Source organism: Siniperca chuatsi, linkage group LG10, assembly GCF_020085105.1.
Source record: "Siniperca chuatsi isolate FFG_IHB_CAS linkage group LG10, ASM2008510v1, whole genome shotgun sequence".
Classification (NCBI taxonomy): domain Eukaryota; kingdom Metazoa; phylum Chordata; class Actinopteri; order Centrarchiformes; family Sinipercidae; genus Siniperca; species Siniperca chuatsi.
In genome coordinates this window covers 12,616,572-12,635,617 of record NC_058051.1, presented here as the reverse complement: position 1 = coordinate 12,635,617, position 19,046 = coordinate 12,616,572, and the positions used below count along the sequence as shown (strand labels likewise).

Below are 19,046 nucleotides of genomic sequence, written 5' to 3'. Positions count from 1 at the left end.
TTCCTACAGCGCAAACCTCCAAGTGGGGCCCTCTTCTTCTCCTCGCGCCTGAGGATGATGATGAGCAAGCTTCATAAGGTCCTCCTCTAGTTGCTATGGCTACTTACTCAGCCTTCTCTTTGGTGATTTCTATGAATAGAAGATTACTGTATGGGTCATTCTCTCAAGGTTTGACTTGAGCTGTACATGCAAAACCACCACATATACTTTATGGTCCCTATACAAAAAAAAAAACCCTTGGGGCATTTCTGCTGTTTTTTCATGTTAAATGAGTTCTGGAAATAAACTGAGCAGGATTTCACTCCGTCATGTGTTTTAGGCTGTGACAGGTCTTGTAAAAACAATGAGGCAGTCCACTCACTGAGTGTCTCTCCCCACGTCGTGTTTTCTTTTGTCCGCTTGGTCATCATGGCATGTCAATACGAATGGTGCTAAAGTGGTGTTGAAAAACTCCTGACTCTGTCTAATAACAAAAGCTGTGCTATGAAACACTTATAATGGTGGGGTTTTCCCTCCTGCCTAGTGTGAAAGCACACACCACAGACATGGTGAGAGACACACACACACGCATTCTCACATACACAAACACACACATTTACGCATACCCCTAATGAGGGTCTGGACAGCTCTTGGTGGAAGGATTCTGCAGGTGGCTGCACTTTCATCAAGCCACGACTGGATTTGTTTATGTTTGAGGTCATATGGGCCAGAGAGAGAAGTTTGTGTGCCCAGACACACACTTACACACACTTTCTAATTACCCCTGCTTCAGTGCTTTCTCTTTTCCATAAGACATATTGACATGTCAGCATTCAGCAGGCTAGATACAGAACAAATGGACAATTTTACCTCTCTCTGTGTAGTGGAAAATCTATCCTTCTCAACATAGGCCAGTCTCTATTTGGACCTGTCTCACCGACCCAGAGTAAAAGTCACTTTGAGATGATGGTGACACGTGCAATAAATCATTGCACCGCCAGTCAGTGGCCAATCACATTTTCCTTCCCTAATTAATAGCTTATTTATTTGCTTGGCGGGGTCCTGCGGTAAGGCTAGGCTATTCTGTGTGTGTTTCTGTCTGTGTGTGTTTGTCTGGTATGTGTGTCAGTGTAATATGTGAGTGTGTGTGCATACAGTATGCCAGTGTTGAAAGAGCATCTCCACCTGCCTTTGTGTTACAGTTATTGTCATCATTGCACAAGCCCTTGCTTTTCACCACTGGAAACCCTATCAACCACTGATCTTTAAATGTTACTTTTAAAAGCAAAACCAAATAAAACCTCATTGGGTAACTTTTCAACAGACAAACATTTGGATTAGAATTACCTAGAATTCAAAGCCAGGAAGTTTTATAATTAGCATTTTCCTGATCGTCAGCTCAGTGTTTCTGGACCCAAGACTGAGGTTTGGACGATAGAAAGACCACACCATCCCGACCCCCCACCTGAAGCTGAAAGACATTAAGGCATCAGTAAAACCACTCATGTCTGCTTGCATGTCTTCTACAGTTTTAGGTTACTCTTGCACAATTTGATACGCACACATATTTACACTTGGCATGTAGCTGAACAGAGCAGGGGGGAAGTCCAGAAATTGTCCTATAGTTGTTGAACGCCTGGTAGCATTTTAGACGACCCAGCCAAGCTGTTGGTTTTGTAAACTGTTGCAGCTGGTCTTGTGCACTACAAGAAAGGGGAAGTCCTCTTTCTCTTTCCCTCTCTCTCTCTCCCTCTCTCTCTCTCTATTTCACTATCTACTCTATCACCATGCTTAAAGTGCATTTTTTTATGTACAGAGCAGACACATTAACCCTAATTTATCATTCTTTCTACTAAATAGTCATCCTGAAACCCCTTCTCCTTTATCCAACTCTGTTGTTGCATTGAAGGGTTATACTGTGTATTCCACAAAATAAATAAGTAAATAAAAAACAGAGAGAAATAAATTGTTGTTGTTTGGGCAAAATGGCCATTTTGTAATCTGTCTCTTTTGTTTGTTCAAACTGGCACACCAGCATATGTGGCTATTTTTGCAAAAAGCATAACCATTTCTCTGAGTCTCAGAAATACAATATATACACACCCTCACAAGACACTGTACAGAGGCCAGAGTTCTTTTCGATTGATACATTAATCTCTATGCAGCAACTAAACAGCAATTTAAAGCACAATATGCAAAGAAATCAAAGAATCCTGCAAACCTTTGATCACTCATACTCACTTTATTAACAACTCTTTATTGTTCTTTTCTGTCAGGAGTTTTTCATCCCTATGCATATGTCGTAAACGTAAGAACATATGAATTTATCATGAACACACTATGATTTATTAAAAAGGTATAGACCAGACTCCTTAGCTTTGTTTGTTCATTTGTTCATTTATCATGGTCACACATATCAGATTTTGATGAAACTACTAAGTACTAAGTACTGCACTCCACCACTCTATTTGCACATTTTCAAAATAGGGGCACTACAATTACAAGTCAAAACGATGTGACAAATTGGATTGGCCATGAGGGAGACTGCATCTCTTGTGGGGGATGACATGTTTACTGTTGCGTTGTTTGAAACTGATTTCCGGAACAGGATGCTTCTGTAAAGGTTTGGATGATGTGTAACTAGGCTGAGAACACTGTTAAGTATCTGAGGTGTAATTGCTCCCATTTGGTGAGGCTGAGAAACAGATCCCTTGACAGCTTAATGTAGGAACCACTGCATACGGTACATCGGTGCACATATGGCCCATCTGGTTCACTGTTTAGTGAGAGGAGAGAAAGAAGAATTGAGAGTGAACTTCTATGTGCTACTATGTTTTCAGATAACTGTTTTTCCATTTTACTGAAGAATAAATAGTCTTATGGACAAACTTATGGACAGCTTTATCTTGAGGCACATGTGAGTGCACACATCCACAAGCTCATACACACAATTCATAATGACTTCCTGTGAATTGCCATGTAAACAAAGGTGCATAAAAGAAGTTGCTGTATGCCAGAATTCAAAGAATAGCTCCACAGTTTCCACGGCAGATTCCACAGCAGATAAATGTCTCTTTTCCTATCACGGTGGGCCACTCTACACTGGTTTAGGAAATACAAACTTTAATATGTCGGCCCTAATATAAAGGCAGCCAGTCTTGTCACAACACCCAAACAGAACACCTACTGTTAAAAGGCAGATGTGGAGGATAGGGAGCAGGAAAAGGGAGGCTCAGAAATGCCGTGTGTCAGTGCTTGAGGAAGTTTATAGGCCTAATTTCACTTAAACTCAGAAACGTACCACACTGATCCCCCACCCCGCCCAAAACTGCTCTGAAAACAGTCTGCATCTCTTCTTTGATCCTCCGTTGCTATCAATGGGCTTCAGAGAGGGAGAGAAAGAGACAGACAGACAGACGGAGAGAGACTCTGGGTTGCCATTGTATGTGAAATGCCCCCTCATTGCAGCAGAGCAGCCCCATCTCTTCATCTTTCCCCCACTTCCTTCATTTCCTCTGGCAGACACTGGGAGCATTCTACCACCCATCTGCCCCCAGTAAATATTGCTTGAAGGCTTAATTATACACACACACTCACAGACACAGACAGAGTCTCAGCGAAATTTCCTGCAACGCTGAAGCGGAGAATTAACGTCAAATCTGTGGGGCATTCATTCATCAGAGTGGGTGTGTGTAGTGTTATGTTTGCTTCTGTGTGTGTTTTTGTGACCTCTCAGTCCATTATTATATCCCTCTGGTTACATTTGTAGCCCAGAGGGTCTGTGTGATGAACTGTGAACAACCTGTGCTCATGTCATCAAGCAGCGACGGTCACAAAACATGAGCGAGGCCCTGTGAAGCATCAGAATCCAAATTCTCTTTTAATACTTTAAGAAACAGATTTTCTTCTCAATCAAATCAAATGTTGTTGCCTTGCTTATTCTTATTTTTCTTTATAATTGCTGAATAACGGTGTGGGTTTTGGTACCATTAAACACTTTACAAATATATATCTTTTTGTTTTTGTTTTTCTTAGCAGATGATGAATGACCATGAAGAAGACTCCCCTGACAGCTGCATCAAAAAGGTAGGATAGTTCTACCTCTTTATACTATTTTATGAATCCTGTCTCTGTACCTCTGCCTTGCATGAAAACTATCCCACTGGGTTTACCTATCCCTCTAAGGTACAAAGTCATTGTGAGGGTGAAGTAATAAAGTGGCAGTTTTAGCAAGCACAAAAAGAAAAAGTTCTACTTCTATTCTACATTTGTATGTCTGTATTTGTATGGCAATGTAGCAATGTTTCCTAAATAAATTAAGCTTATCTAACTAAAACATCTGATTGGTGTAGAGAAAAAGATCATCTGCATGCTTTGATTCATGCACTTTTTAAAATAGCTATATTAATATAATAGAATATTTTTATTAGTATTAAACTTGCTGAGCTTTCTCCAAATGCAGCATACACTCATCACATGTATGCTCTGCTGTATTTCAGTAACTTATAAGCCTTGTTCATCAAAGAAGAGTAACAGACAATGATGTGCAATCTAGTAAAACCCTCTCTTCACTCAGACAAAAACACTGACACATGCACACACACACTGTGACCGATACGTCCCATTGACCAGTCACTGACCACTTTATGAGGTGATACATTTATTGAAGAGGCTGGAGAGTTTGTTGTTACAGCCAGTGTCACTGGGTCAATACAGGACAGCAAGAGAGTTCATGTCCATCTAATGGTCCATGAAAGAACAATGGCTGCAGCCAAGTGGACACTCTTTGTGAGACTGATTGAAGCCATGCAGGAGTAGCTCCAACACAAGCCAATGGCAGGGTAGTTCAAACCCAAATCAATGGTTTAAAATTGGGACAGCAGTAAGTTATGTGGGGTGTTATCAAATGTGAGTTTTAGAGGAGCAATCCATATTTACAGTATGGCACCAGTATTTCAAATACTCCAAAACCCACTATCGACATTGTCTTGAAAAATTTGATTTATTTCTTTTTCAAAATTGATTGACTGACCATACAGTACAATAACCATCAGAATGAGATGGTTGATTGAAATACGAGTTTTAAATGGAAACATTTGTTTACAATTCTTATGTGGACTTTGATTCATATTGGTTGACAGAACAGTGCTAAAAACATTCATTAAATCACGTGAGTAGCATGCTATAGTTGTTGCCAGTTAGTTGTTTTTTTTTTAAGATTATTTTTCGGCTGATTTTGCCTTTATTTGACAGCCAGTAGAGAGAAACAGGAAACATGGGGGGAGAGAGAGGGGTACGACATGCAACAAAGGTCCCGTGGCCATTATTTGAACCATGGACGTTGTGGTTATGTGGTACGTGCTTTAACCATTAGGCTACCAGGGCGCCCCCGCTAATTTGTTTTCACCATGTATTTAGCTATCAAGGAAATTTAAACTGAGATATGGATTTTGTCTCCAAAGTTTGTTTGTGTCTTTTGTCTTATCTTACATGTCAAGACTGTCAAAACAGGACCAGAACAAATGGTGGATTACTTTTCAATACAAAATCCAGCTCCCCTAAATAAAAGCAGTGTGTGAGAGGAGAGAACACGTTTACAGAGATGTCTCGTGTGCAACCTTAGCAAGACGTATTTCACTTAAAATCTCTTTTGGCGTAATTTACAATTATGACCAATTTGTCCCTTAGAAAAACAAAATCACTTAAATTTCCTCATTTGCATTTCAGGTCAAGGGTCTTGTTGCTGTACCCTCTATAAACAGGCTGGCATGCAAATCACAGACTGCTTGGTTGATTTGAAATCCTACATTAGTCAATGAGCTTATTTTGAGAGTTGACCGCAGGTGGTTTGGGCTGTTCCCCACATGTTCGTACAATGTGGAAAAACCTAGATGGTTTTATAAACTACCTAACCACCTTCCACAGAAGAGTGGCCTGTGCACTCCACTCTGCATGCACATACATTTACACACTCACAAGTACAAAGACACGCATACACACATACATGCACTGAAAGGAGTGTAAAGTTGTAATACACAACTGTACCTACAGTGTACCTACAGAACATAAAATCCAAACACACACACATGCTGGCCACATCTCATTATGCAGAGTGTGAGTTGCGGTGGGCCCTCATCGGGCGGTGGCAGACCACATGCCTGTTATGAATATGAATGAAATTATGCATGAGCCATTCCTTATGACATGACTCATTCATCCACATCGTGCAGTCACACAGAAACATAGGGCATGGGCACACACACAAACGCACACACGCACGTAAACATTTGACTTCTCCTGCATCCACCATGTCATTACCATCGCTATGCTTGATTAAGGCAGAATGTTAATTGAGTTGTAGCTTGTGAATAAACTAATTCACTGCTGAAAGGTGTGTGTTTGTATGACTGTGTGTGCTATTAATTCTTATTTGTTACATTACAGTGAATCTGTTATTGTGTTTATATATATATGTTATATACATATATTTTATATATACAGAAATGTCTACATGCAACTACAGTACACATTATTGAGTCGTTTTAAACTATATTTTAGGTCTATGGTCACAGATAAATTTTATGTAGGTGGGCTGCCAGCTCCAAAATATAAAATCATTAGATTTCATGATAAAACAGATCACGCCAATTCCAGTAATGTAAAATAAAATAATGAAAAAAATAAAAAAGAAATAACATTATTAAATAGAAAGTAAAATATAAAAGTCGAGTAAAATTAGGATATTCACTCCGATAAAAGTATGTTTTGAGAAGAGAATTTATAGTAACCTTACAGTAATAGTTATTATAGAAACATGTGTTCACCCTTTCCACACATTGACACATTCAAATTGACAACAAACACGTGCTTAGTCCACGTTGCTGAGTAAGTCTGAAGGGAGTGTAAAGGCAAATGGGGGGCACTTGTAGAGTCAGGGTTAAGGCGAGGGATAAAACGTAAGCAAATATGTTATTGTAGCTTCTCCAGCCCACTTACTGAAAGCTGCCGAGGGCTTACAGCTGTATGTGTGTGTGTGTGTGTGTGTGTGTGTGTGTGTGTGTGTGTGTGTGTGTATGGATGTGTGTATGAGGTTTAAGGCCTTGGATTCACATCCTGCGCTTGCTTAGACATGGATCGAGCCATATTGGCTTACACACATGCATCTTCACACTCCACCCACAGACAGAAAATAAAAAGATGTGTTATCTGAATCCCCTCTCTGCTTACTTCATCCATTCTCTTCCTCCCCCTCTCTCTCAGCAGACAGGATGGTGTTGTTGGAGCTATAGATTGCTATCAGTGGCTATTGGTGATATGATCAGGGATTGTTTGAATTGGTCCGGTCCAGCCATACAAAACAGGACTATCTATCTGTTTAGCTGTCTAGGCCCTGCTTACGTATATTCTCATTCACACATTGCACATACACTTAAGTCTCTGTGTGTGTGTGTGTGTGTGTGTGTGTGGAAGTTAATAGGGTATCGGAGGACTTGTTTCTTTTTGGATTCCTTGGATTTAAAAGTGGTAGCCCGATAGGGAGCAGGGGGAACGAGGGCAGTCTATGCTCTGTGTATGTGTTTTGTGTGTGTGTGTGTGTTTTAATCCTCATCTTCAGAAGAGCGCCGCTGTCCATCCCGACGTGTGTAAACACTCCAGCAGATCAGATGGCAGATAATGACTTCCAGATAGACACCCTCCATTCAACCAGCAGAGAAAATCAATGAGCACTGATTGCTTTTTTCCCAAGACGATCATCTCCCCCCAAAGGCTACTATCTATCTCTCTCTCTTTCTATCTCTCTTTCTCTCTCAATTTCTCTGTCTCTCTCTCCAAGCCCCATTCATTCACCTCTCAATACCACTGAGATTGAATCAGTTCATGCTGTTTTTCACAGGGGATTTACGGTGAAAAGATACAGCGGAATATCTCTTTAAGACGATTAAGTCTCTGTTTCTCTCTTATTTGTCTGAGTGAAGGTAGACATGCATGCCTAACATATTTCTTTTAAGCACTGATGATTTCTAGATAGTGATAAATATCTTTCTGTCTATGCTTGACAGAGATGTGCTTTCATGTTCTTTTAGTCAAACCCTAGCAATAGTTATTATTCCATCTGTATCATGATGCAAAGTATGCAGTAAATATGTGTTTTAGATGCAGCGGTAGTTGTAAATAGGAAAATGAGAGGGGCTGATATGAACTCTGACCTATAAGTAGATTTTTCCCACTCCATGTTGAAAGACTAGGAAACCAAATGGGGGTCAGCTGCAGTTGTGTTCTATGGGTGTGTATGTGCACACAGTTGTGAGAAACCTTTTTTCCCCATATCAAGCTGGGGAATTGAGTCTCTAAATACGCTAGCTAAATGACCCTAAATGTATGAGGGCTATTATGTGGACAGAGGGAGGCTCATGGGTCACAGAAGTGATCCAGTGCTCCGGGCCATAGTTTACCCCCTGCCAACCGCACCACACTCCCCCATCCCTCCCCCTGCTTAAATAGGCTCATGATTGATTGATAATTATGATAATTTGTTTAAAATGATTATCTGGATATTATAATCACTGCCACCCTGGTGCGCCACGGGGGCAAGTCATTTTTCATAATGCTGAACGTTACAAATGCCCCCTGGTCACAGGGGTGGCTCTGTGTGTGTGTCTGTATGTGGGAGTGTGAATGCCCAGGGCTTGGCAGTGGGCTCCCCAGGGCAGGCCTAGAAAGTTGGATTTTACCAAAACATCTCTGTTACATTTGATTCCCACTCAGTATGGCATAGATACTGTATATGTATGCATGGATGGATAATGGACAAAAATGTGTCATCATTAAATTAGATCAACAGAAAACTAATCTAACTAACACTTTCAATAACTGTTAAATCGTTTTAGTCATTTTGTTCTGGGACATTGTGATGAACAGTTTTCACTTTTTTCAGATGTTTTATAGACTAATATTAAAAAAATGAAAATGAAGATAGGTAGGTAAGATAGATAAAACAGAAAAACAGACCTTCTACTTCATGTCTGCTCTTGAAAACATACAAACCGTTGATCATAATCAGGAAGTTCCCAAACATCTTCTTGTCATTCTCAGGCAGTGAGCAAACACACCGTAGCTCCAATCATCTCATCTTCTCTGTCATCTACAGGAAAACTCTGTGAGCGTATGTGTATTTGGTGGGTGGGAGAGCTGGGGTGGGGGTGGTGTTGGGGGGCAGGAATAATATTTGCGGTTTTTGCTTCACCCCAAGATGACTTAATGATGATATAGGTCCCTTTCTTCTGCTGGGCAGGGTTACATTCTAATGGGCCCTGAGTGACATGTTTTCATTTGACTGCGTAACTTGCCCCCCCACCCAGCACCACCGTCACCACCGTCATCCCCATGCCCTCTTCAAAATATACACCACCAAATCCTGCACTGTGTTGGGTCTGACGAGGAAAAAAAGTGGTTTGAAACCAGAGACAGTTAGCACTGAGCTAACTGTAGTGTTTGTGTGGTAGGTAACAGAGGGGTGGGGAGTGGTCCCTCGCAGACAGACAGACAAATATGCAGAGACTGAGCTCACATGGTCGAAATCATGTATGTTGGGGAATATTTGGATTCTAAGGCAGGATAATCTTTGAAAGCATTCTGTTCTAACTGTCCTGTGCATAGAGAAGGTTAAATTGAAAATAAGCTCAGCTGAAGGAATACTTCACCAAAATACTTGATACATGTAAGTTTGAAAGGTGGCTCTGAAAAGTTTGTAGCTGGTTCCTTTGCAGAGGATGGATGGATGTCACTGTTAACAAAGATCCATCTCAAACCACTCCGGCAGCAAAATCCACTGCTCTGCTGTTGATCTGTCTGTTTAGGATGTTCCAAACACTCAAAATTCGCACACAACATACCGAAATATACTTCTGTGTCATGCTATCACCTTCCCATTGCTTGAAAGCTCAGCTGGAGAGATCATATTATGCTGCAGGAGTGGATGAAGAAATTTCTATGGACATTTTGACAATTTTCTAGCCTGGCATCGCCAGGGGCGTTATCAAAGGGGGCGGACCAAAATGCCTCTGGACACAATTGGATAGACCTACAATCAGTCAGATCAACAAAACATGTGGCGTAGCACTGAGGGACACATGCAAGTTGGGGCGGTGCTTGGTCCATTTTCAAGTAGGAAAAATGCCGGCCTGGTCACTTTCTCAAATTACAGCAAAACAGTACACTGAAATGTGTTTCTGAAAACATTGGAGGCAGGAAATAGGCAATGCAGTAACAGAATCTTGATTCATATTTGATCAGCACTGCCTAGTTTGACAGTTTGATCTAAGTTTCGTGAGTCTGGTGTGTTGCGCTACAATCAATCAGAGTAGCGCAACGTGTGACTTTTCAAATCTGGACTGGTGACACACCTATGTCAGTCATCCTATCAAATCCACCCCATATTAGATAAACGGTTATGATTGGCTCGACCAGATCCAGGATGGGTGGAAATCTGTCTGAATGGGACGGGGGGCAGATGTATCTGCCAAAGCAAATGAAACATGAACTCGACAGATTTGTCTGGTTCCCAGGCTAACAATTTTTAGCAAGCTACAAACGTTTCAGAGCCAACTTTCAAGCTTACAAGCAGAGAGTATTTGATACTCAAAGATATATTTGTGGTGGAGTATTCCTTTAATGTGTCAATAATCCCTGGTTGCATTAGAAGATTCATCTGTCCAGACTTTGTTAGCCAATAGCGTTGATCTGTGGTAGGTCACATGGTCTGGACAAAGTCTGGGTTGTTGGAGAGGAGGTGGGGAGTAGGAGGAGAGGTGAAGACAGAAAGAAATGGTCTTTCTCTCTCTCTGTCTGTCTTGTCTGTGGGAACTGTCCCAGCTATGGTTACTGCAGAATGCTGTCATTATGCCTTGTGAGGAGTATTCACTCAAAGGCCACTGCTGTGTGTCATGTATGTGTGTGTGCACGCCGAGTGTCTGAGTGCCACTTTTAACTTGCAGTGGCACTTTTAACTTGTGTGTGTGTCCAGTGTGTGTGGGCCCTGACTGACGCATCTCTGTTGTTATCGCCGATCGAAACCCGATGTCACAATGGAGTGAAGCTCTGGGAGAGGAATTCAAGTGGGAACGAAAGAAAGAAAGAGTGGAACAGATAGAGAGAGACAGAGCGTGGGGGCGGAGGAGAAGCACGAGGTGATCGGAGGCACTTTCACATCAGCTGGCTCCCTGACCTCTCTCACTCTCTCTCTTTCTCTTTCTTTTCTTGTGCCTTTCACTCTTTCTATCATTCTCTCATTCCCTCTCTTGCAGTCTTTGTCTCTCCATAATCTCTCTCCCAGTGGCCATTCCCACCACATTCTCTGGGGTCACCCAACAAAAGGAGCAGGGCAATAGTCTGACAGTTGCAGGGGCTGTCATATGAGTTTCCTCACACACACACACACACACACATACACTTTCACACATTTGTTTTTACTCTCCATATGAGGACATTCTGTTGCTACCTAATTATCACCCTCGCCACTACATTTCTAAAGAAACAAAATTCCCCTCTGAAACTCTTGAACTTCTGGGTTCATTTTGTTGTTAAGTGTAATACTTGACCTATCGTGTAGTTTTTTTTCTGTTCCTATGGATAGCCTGTCAAACACAAACAGTAGCTTCAATAAACCATAATAAAATGCAGCCACAGCCTGAAAAATAATTTTAACGCTTCATCCCTCCAGGAAGGCTTTAAACATCAGAAACTTATGTGAATTTTCCTTAAACCTTTATGCCTCCCTAAACTTTATCCCAAGGCTGATGTTCTGATGTTGATGATGCCGAATGAATGGCCATTTTGAAAGCTGAGATATTTCCATTATAAAATTCGAAACAGCAGTTACTTGACATGTCTTGGCCTCACCACTTATTGGTAAAATGTGACCAATGTTCATTATTGTCATATTTCTGTGCTTTTAAGAACATTTCGTGCTCATGCGAATTAAAACAGACACAAACACACACACACACACACACACACACACACACAAAAAGCAAACACACACACTCTGTCTTGTCTGTCAAGAAAGCAGCGAGTCCATTAAGGCAGATAGAGTGAATGCAGAGGGCCTGGCTGGTCAAGCATTCGTGATAAAAACATGACGACCCGCATGGCGTTGCCACGGAGACCTGGAAGCCAGGGGGTGGCGGAGAACAGAGAGTTGTGTGGTCTTGCTCGTCAAAAATATTTTCACGTGTCAGACAAGGGAGATAAAGGTTCATCTGTGTGGCTGGGTGCATTTGAAACTCAACATCACAAGGGGGAGTATTTCTTTTGTGTAAAAAGAGTCCTCTGTCACACTGTACTGCAGACACATCTACCTTTTAATTCAGCTATTGCAGCTAACAATATCTTGCACAAATTCGTATCTTAATATTTTGTACAGCTCAGAATATCTCACAAAATACCTTAGCATTGTGTGCTTTGAGGATGGCTATGCATGTGATATATAAAAGAAAATGCGGGCTTTTGACACACCACCTAAGTTATCATAATGTTCCTCTCCTGTTGTTATTTTTCACAACACTTCAAAAGAGGAAATACAAAAACTGCCACAGAAACAGAGATGGCGTGAGAGATAGGGTTAAAAAAAAAATGTCTATAGATAGACGGGCAAAAAATGGAGTTCAAGCAAGTGAGCGTCAGTAAAGATGGAAACCCTCAGAGGGCAAGAGACAGCCGGAGGCAGGGGGATGGGGGGCATGACAGGGAGGAATGCCAGAATGCCCAAGAGAGGCAAGAACTGCCAGCCCAGTCACAGACACAGCCCGTCTGGGGAAGAGAGACAGAGAGTGGGGGTGAGAGGCTGGCCCCGCCAACACAAGGTCATGTGAAAAAAGATCCCCCTTTCTCCACCCACCCATCACGACACCAGGATGTATGGATGGGTATCCATACATCCATACACCCCAGTGTCCAGTGTGCATCACTCTGCCCCCTTGAATATTTTACGTAGACGAAACATTTGAAAATTGTTGGGGAAAAAATAAAAGAAGAGAATAGTAGTAGCGAGAACAGACTCAATGAGGAGAAGGCAGGAGACAGTGGAAGTGTGTCTGGGCGTAACAGGTCTTAGGGGAGCTTTTAGCCACAGAGTGGTAAGTGAAGCATGCCGTGTGTTGAGGCTGCTCTGGTCTTCATACCTCGAACGAGAGCCTCATACACACACATACACATAGGCAAACATAGGTTTTAGTGTCTGTTTGGTGGGACCAGGATAGAGCAGAAAATGTACTGTTTTTATCGGCAATAGTGGCTGGAAAGTTTCAAAATTCAGCAGCTACTTTCACTAAAATCACACGCAACTAGATTTTTGGAACAGGGCCTTGAAATTAGATATTAGCTTTTAATATCTGATTTCCTACTACTTAAAGCTGCATTAATATACATTTTTTTGTGATAACACTGAATCAAATGACATGTGATGTGGAAGGGGTTACTCGAAGTGAGAATTATCAGCCAACTCTTACACAAATTTCCTATATGATGTTGTCTCACAGCCAGATATTTTTCTCAGGAGTTTGTGGAGACAAAACCACAGCCAAAAGGGCAGTGAATATTGAATGTGGGATGATAATGATATTTCTACTAGATGTGTAGGTAAGCTGTAACAAGGTTTAATGGTAATTATTTTACAGCTGTATCAATGAGCATTGATGGGAGTGCTTTTACTTGTTTTTTCAGCCTGTTACTGCCACAGTGTGTGTTGGTCAATTTCTTCTCTACTTCTTCTTCTCTAAATTCTGGCCACTATTTTCTTGGCTCAATTCTCACATCTGGATACACATATTGTTTAAGAAGGAAATGTGCATTTGAAACATGGCTCAAATCAATTTACCAAAACTTATCCTAATTCATATTTTTGTTGTTCCTAGTTTGTACTTTGTGGCTGTTTGAATGCAGAATGGGGATTCTAGCATTTTTGTTTCACTGAATTTTTCCATAAGGTTTGTGGCTGCAGTGATGGTTTAAGAGGTGAGAGTTCCTAATAGCTTGTAACGCAATCAGTGCATTATTGACGAAAATCTGTGTTTGTTTCCAGCTGGTTCAGAAATTTTGATTAAGAATGCACTAGAAGACATGAAAAATGTGGGTTTATATTGTTTTTGTCCACCCTGAAACGCTTTCTGAAAACTAGGTTTCTGTCCTCTCTATCCCTACTTTATCCTCACTTCCTTCCCTCTCTCCTTCCCTCCAGTCTCAGGCTGAACAGTATGGTCTTTGACTGAGTCTTAATCTTCATTACAGGGCATTAGTCCACTGGGGAGGCCCTGTCTCGTCTCCCCACAGCGCAGCCTGGCACTGTCCCGCAAGGGACGTCCCGCAACGGCACAGCACAGACACCCTGCCAACCCCCCACCGGCTTTACCTTGGTCACCCCTTCGCTCAAATGAACTGTTAAATAAACGGCAGGCCTTAATCCACATGAAGGAGTGGGGGCGGAGATGGTGGAGTAGGTGGCAAGGCTGGTCAGGAGAAACAATAGAGGACCCTGGACCCCTCCATTTAAAGCAGCCATCAATCTTACTCAACATGAGATTTCACTTTCTTTCTTTTTTTGACGAAGATTTGATGACTAAATCTCAGGGAATAAGAGCGACAGTAATCTGAGGCATGTGGCTCAGCACTCATATGCAGTCCGTGAGCATGGCCTAGTATCTGTTGATGCATATGTGAGCGTGTTCTCTTAAGAGGAAAGTAACGTACAGACTATTTTACATGGCTCTAGCATCCCTTTTTGTGCATTTGGCTTTTAACCGTCCCATGGCTTGCTGTCTCATTTAATCAAAAACACACATCTATGCACACACCCTCATGTTCTCCATCTCAGGTGGAAGGACATGTACATCTTTAAACAAACACACACAAAACATGCACACACAGCTACTGAGCTTGCTAACAAGGACAGCTGACTTGCTGTGAATTAGATAATTAAAGAGGATGGCTAATTGAGTAAACAAGCATCGGGGCTGTCACCCCTAATTAAGTGATTACAAGGAAGAGCACACTCACACAGTCGGCACAGCGCTAATTAACACATACACAAACACACGCACAGACACGTGTGAGGACATGGAGAATTATCTGTTAGAGAAACAATGATTAGGCCGAGTGGGGGATCCCAGGAGAGGCAGGCAATGAGAGGGGATCCCACACACACACACACACACAGAGCATCATCCCAAGAGAGGGGTTTTCTGTGTCTTAGTACTAATTCATAGTGGATAATCCTTTTATTCAGCTAACAACATTGAAACTGATGGGAACAGTTCACTGCAGTCACAAAGAGTGACCTGCACTCTACTGATACAAACCCTCATAGACAATGCCTCTGGACTGGGCACTTAAGGAGAGGGCGATCTAAGACAACAATACTGAGATGTTAGGCAAAGTCTCAATTTAAATGCAATTAGACCTCCTTTCTTTTTCAGTGGTGATTATTGTCTCAAGCAACAGACTTTCACAGAAAAATTCTGTACCTAAATGTAATAATCCAATCAAATCTTTGTATATATTAACATATTTTGTTGTGCTTCTTCACTCTGCTACGCTAATACCGAAACCCATTTAGTTTTTCCACACTCCATGGGAATACACTATACACTAGGAGTCAACCCCGCTCTAATCTCAGCTGTGACATTTCAGATCGAGATGCTCATATGAGGATATTATCATAGAGAGTGTTTCCTTGGGGAGAATTATCCAGAACATTAACCAGGGAGTCAAAGTTCCTTGGGGAATATAATAGCATGTATATGACATGATTTATTCTAATATAAACTATATCTAGTCAAATATTTATTTGGATGTTAATGTCTTTGCTCAGTGAAAGGGGATTCTGCCGTGAAAATGTAAAAAGGTCAGTCCGCAATTGAAACTGTACCAAATTCAAAATTAGTTCTTTGGGTCCAAAAGCTAGATTTAATTTCACACAAAAAGAGATTATTACATGTTTTCATAACTCATTTTCAATCAGCTGTTTTTCCTTAATGCACCATGTCAGATGTAATATTTTTCCTGAGTGTACAGGATTTTCACAGCAGAGCACAAAAGCAGATCAGCTTGGCTTAAAATCCACTCACAATGAAAGAAAAAAAAATCCATTAATTAAGAATCGCTCCAGGGATGAAGTCTAATTATTTTTGGAGCAGAAAAGATTTTCCACATTGGTCAGGATAACTGTGGTGTGGTGTTATCTGCTAACAACAAGGCCAGCCTCTCTACTCCCCTACCGGCACCATTGTGAGGCCGATTTAAGATCCCCAGCTAATGGGCATACCTGCCTGACAAACATGACTTCTTAGCAGGTGACTCCTGTCAAGTTTGTCTCAAATAACAGGTAAATGAATTAGCAATAAAATGGACTTAGGGGTAACAGGCAGGGGTGCCCATTATTACCGCTCCTAATCACTAAAGAGATGCCATTCACTTGCCTTAAGAAGGCAGCATTTTTCACCGCTTGCTGGCCACCGGCCCCCTCAGAGCCACAACACATTTCTAATGGAAGGCTCTCTGCTTGAGCTCCAACCTCCCGAAAGCCCCCAACCATTTCTTTCTTTCGCTCTCTTTTCTCTCCTCCACCCACGCCCCACACCCCCCCTTTCTCTCCTGTAAGATTATCAGTTTTGATTACCGCCGGCAACAGGCTCTTACCAGCGGTCGGAAGCGGCGTCTCACAGACCTGAAAGGCCCTCAGCAGGTTGCAAGAAGCTTTTGAAATTATGGGGCTGGGCTCAGAGGGAAAGTGCTCTGCGTGCTGCTTCGCGGCCATTTAATCAACTCCTGACTTTTGATAGTCAAATAATGGCTAATTACAGTAGCACCTGCCCACAGGGTTAAAGGGTGGAACAGATTTAATGAGAGAATGTGAGGAAAGAGACAGAGAGAAAGAGACAAGAAAATGAAAGAGAGTGAGGAGTAAAGAAAGAAGGAGAACGTGTATTATTATCTTCATGTCTTGATGATTGAGTGCAACGAATCAGTAAACCCAGGGATGCTCTTATGTGCCACCACCTCTTTCTCACAATTAGGAGTTGTTTTTCTCACATACAGCTCATGATTGACAAGGGTGGTATGGTACAAGGGGAGAAGAACACGAGGTTGAATGAAATGAGATTGACTTTGATTAACAGTATGTGTTTGTGTAAATAAGATGCTTATCTTAGTCACCGTTTTTTTTGAGAGCTGTAATAAGTGTTGTGTTTTGGCTCAGCTAACATAAATGATTTTGTGGGTCTTAAAGATGACAAATATTCTCTACAATTAAAAAACAAGCACTATTAACTTTCATAGCCCAATTGACAGAATAATAATTTCACATGCATAGAAATAGTTAATAAATCAACAGAATAAATTTCTAATTAATAACTACATAAAACTGCTCCCATGTCACTCCTTCTTCAGATTGTCAGTCCATCTCTGTCTCCCTCTCCACATCTCCAGGGAGGCAGTTAGAGAGATAATGAGCAAAGACGAATGGGGTTATTAAAGGGACAATTTGATAGTTCACACACCGTGTCAGGCATCCTAAAACAAGATGTGCTTGATAGAGCACACCCAAATACCCCTCTAAACACACACACACACGGCCCAGCTGGGGTGACAGATCAAAGCATATTAGAAATGACCTATGTGTCAGTGCATTGATCTAAGACCAGGTGGCACCCATACATGCAGGCTGAGCTGCTTGTTTGGTTTTTTACCCCCTTCCCGCTCTCTCGCTCTCTCTCTCTCTTCCTCCCTTCTTGTGACCAGCAACAACTTAGCCTGGGCACTCTATTGTTCAGGCACAAAGGCTATGTAAAGACACGTCAGCGATTACAAAGCTGCAATGGCACAGCTCAATTACTCAAACGTTGCTGTGTACCGCGTTGGAATACATGTGTTTGTAGGTGAGTGTGCGTGTGTGTGTGTGTGTGTGTATGAAAGTGCAGAGGTGTGTAGGAGGGCTAAAGTGAAGCTGCTGTGTGTTTGAGGGTCAGGGGTCAAATAAATGGAACATGAAAGACTAAAAACACAGTGCGGCGCTGCTGACACAGCCACAACCCTGTTAATATCTCACAGGGGCTACGCACTCACTGTGAGTGAACAGACTTTTTCTCACACACACACACACACACACACACATGTGCACACATCCACAAACACACCCATACACACATCTTCACATACAACACAGTAATCAATTTCTCTCTCTGACCCTCTCCCTCTTTGTGCTATCACAAACCATATTTGCCCCATCCAATCAGTTTGATTAATCATGCTCCAGACCACAGTCTTGCAATCAGATGACCAGAGCATTGCATTGTGCCCCTCTCTACACATAAACACACACACACACACACACACACACACACACACAAACACACACACACTAGCGCTTATGGGGAAGTATTTCCCCATAGACATTCTCAGTGTGACAGCACCATAAACTGGCCATTTATCAAAGTGTCCCCCCAGTACACGCACATACAAAGGCACTCACTCACACACACACACACACACACACACACACACACACACACACACACACACACACACACACATTTTAGAGGAATTGTCCCTGAGTATTGTCTAAGTGGTGGAAAAAGCTTTTTAGTAGTAGCGTATTGTCATTTGTTCATACAATGCATATTTATGCGTATTGTTTGACACATTTCTGTTGTCCAAATTAATGTTTGTAAGCAACTTCTAATTTTAAATTTCTTTAAACTTGTTATGTTTTTATTTTACACATGTTTAGAGTTTTATCTATACTCTTGTTAATATTGTGATATTGATTTCAAGCACATCACATTACAAGCCCTGGTGCTATTGTATTTTGAACTGATGAGGAGAAAGTGGTGAGTGTCGCTCACATTTTTCTGTATTACTCTTTTGAATCATCATAATTAAATAATGCTAATCAAAAGATCCATAAAAGTTTATCTTAGCTGTGAGAGGAATCTGATACCAAACCCCATATTTTAATGGGCACAATAATGTGTATGTGGCAGTGTTTATTTGTTTGTGTGTCTATCAGCCCATTGCCC

At 41.6% G+C, this 19,046-nt stretch overlaps 1 protein-coding gene across 10 annotated transcripts in view; it reads left to right on the top strand.

The window, feature by feature from the left end:
* prdm16 (PR domain containing 16) overlaps window positions 1-19,046 on the top strand; it is a 184,552-nt gene that overhangs the window by 95,147 nt on the left and 70,359 nt on the right. For 9 of the 10 annotated variants that reach the window (XM_044210529.1, XM_044210526.1, XM_044210525.1 and 6 more), the window contains exon 3: window positions 4,015-4,065. In XM_044210529.1, the coding sequence (XP_044066464.1) occupies window positions 4,015-4,065 (51 nt within the window). The remainder of the gene's footprint in view (window positions 1-4,014; window positions 4,066-19,046) is intronic. The other variant, XM_044210527.1, reaches the window with a different exon arrangement.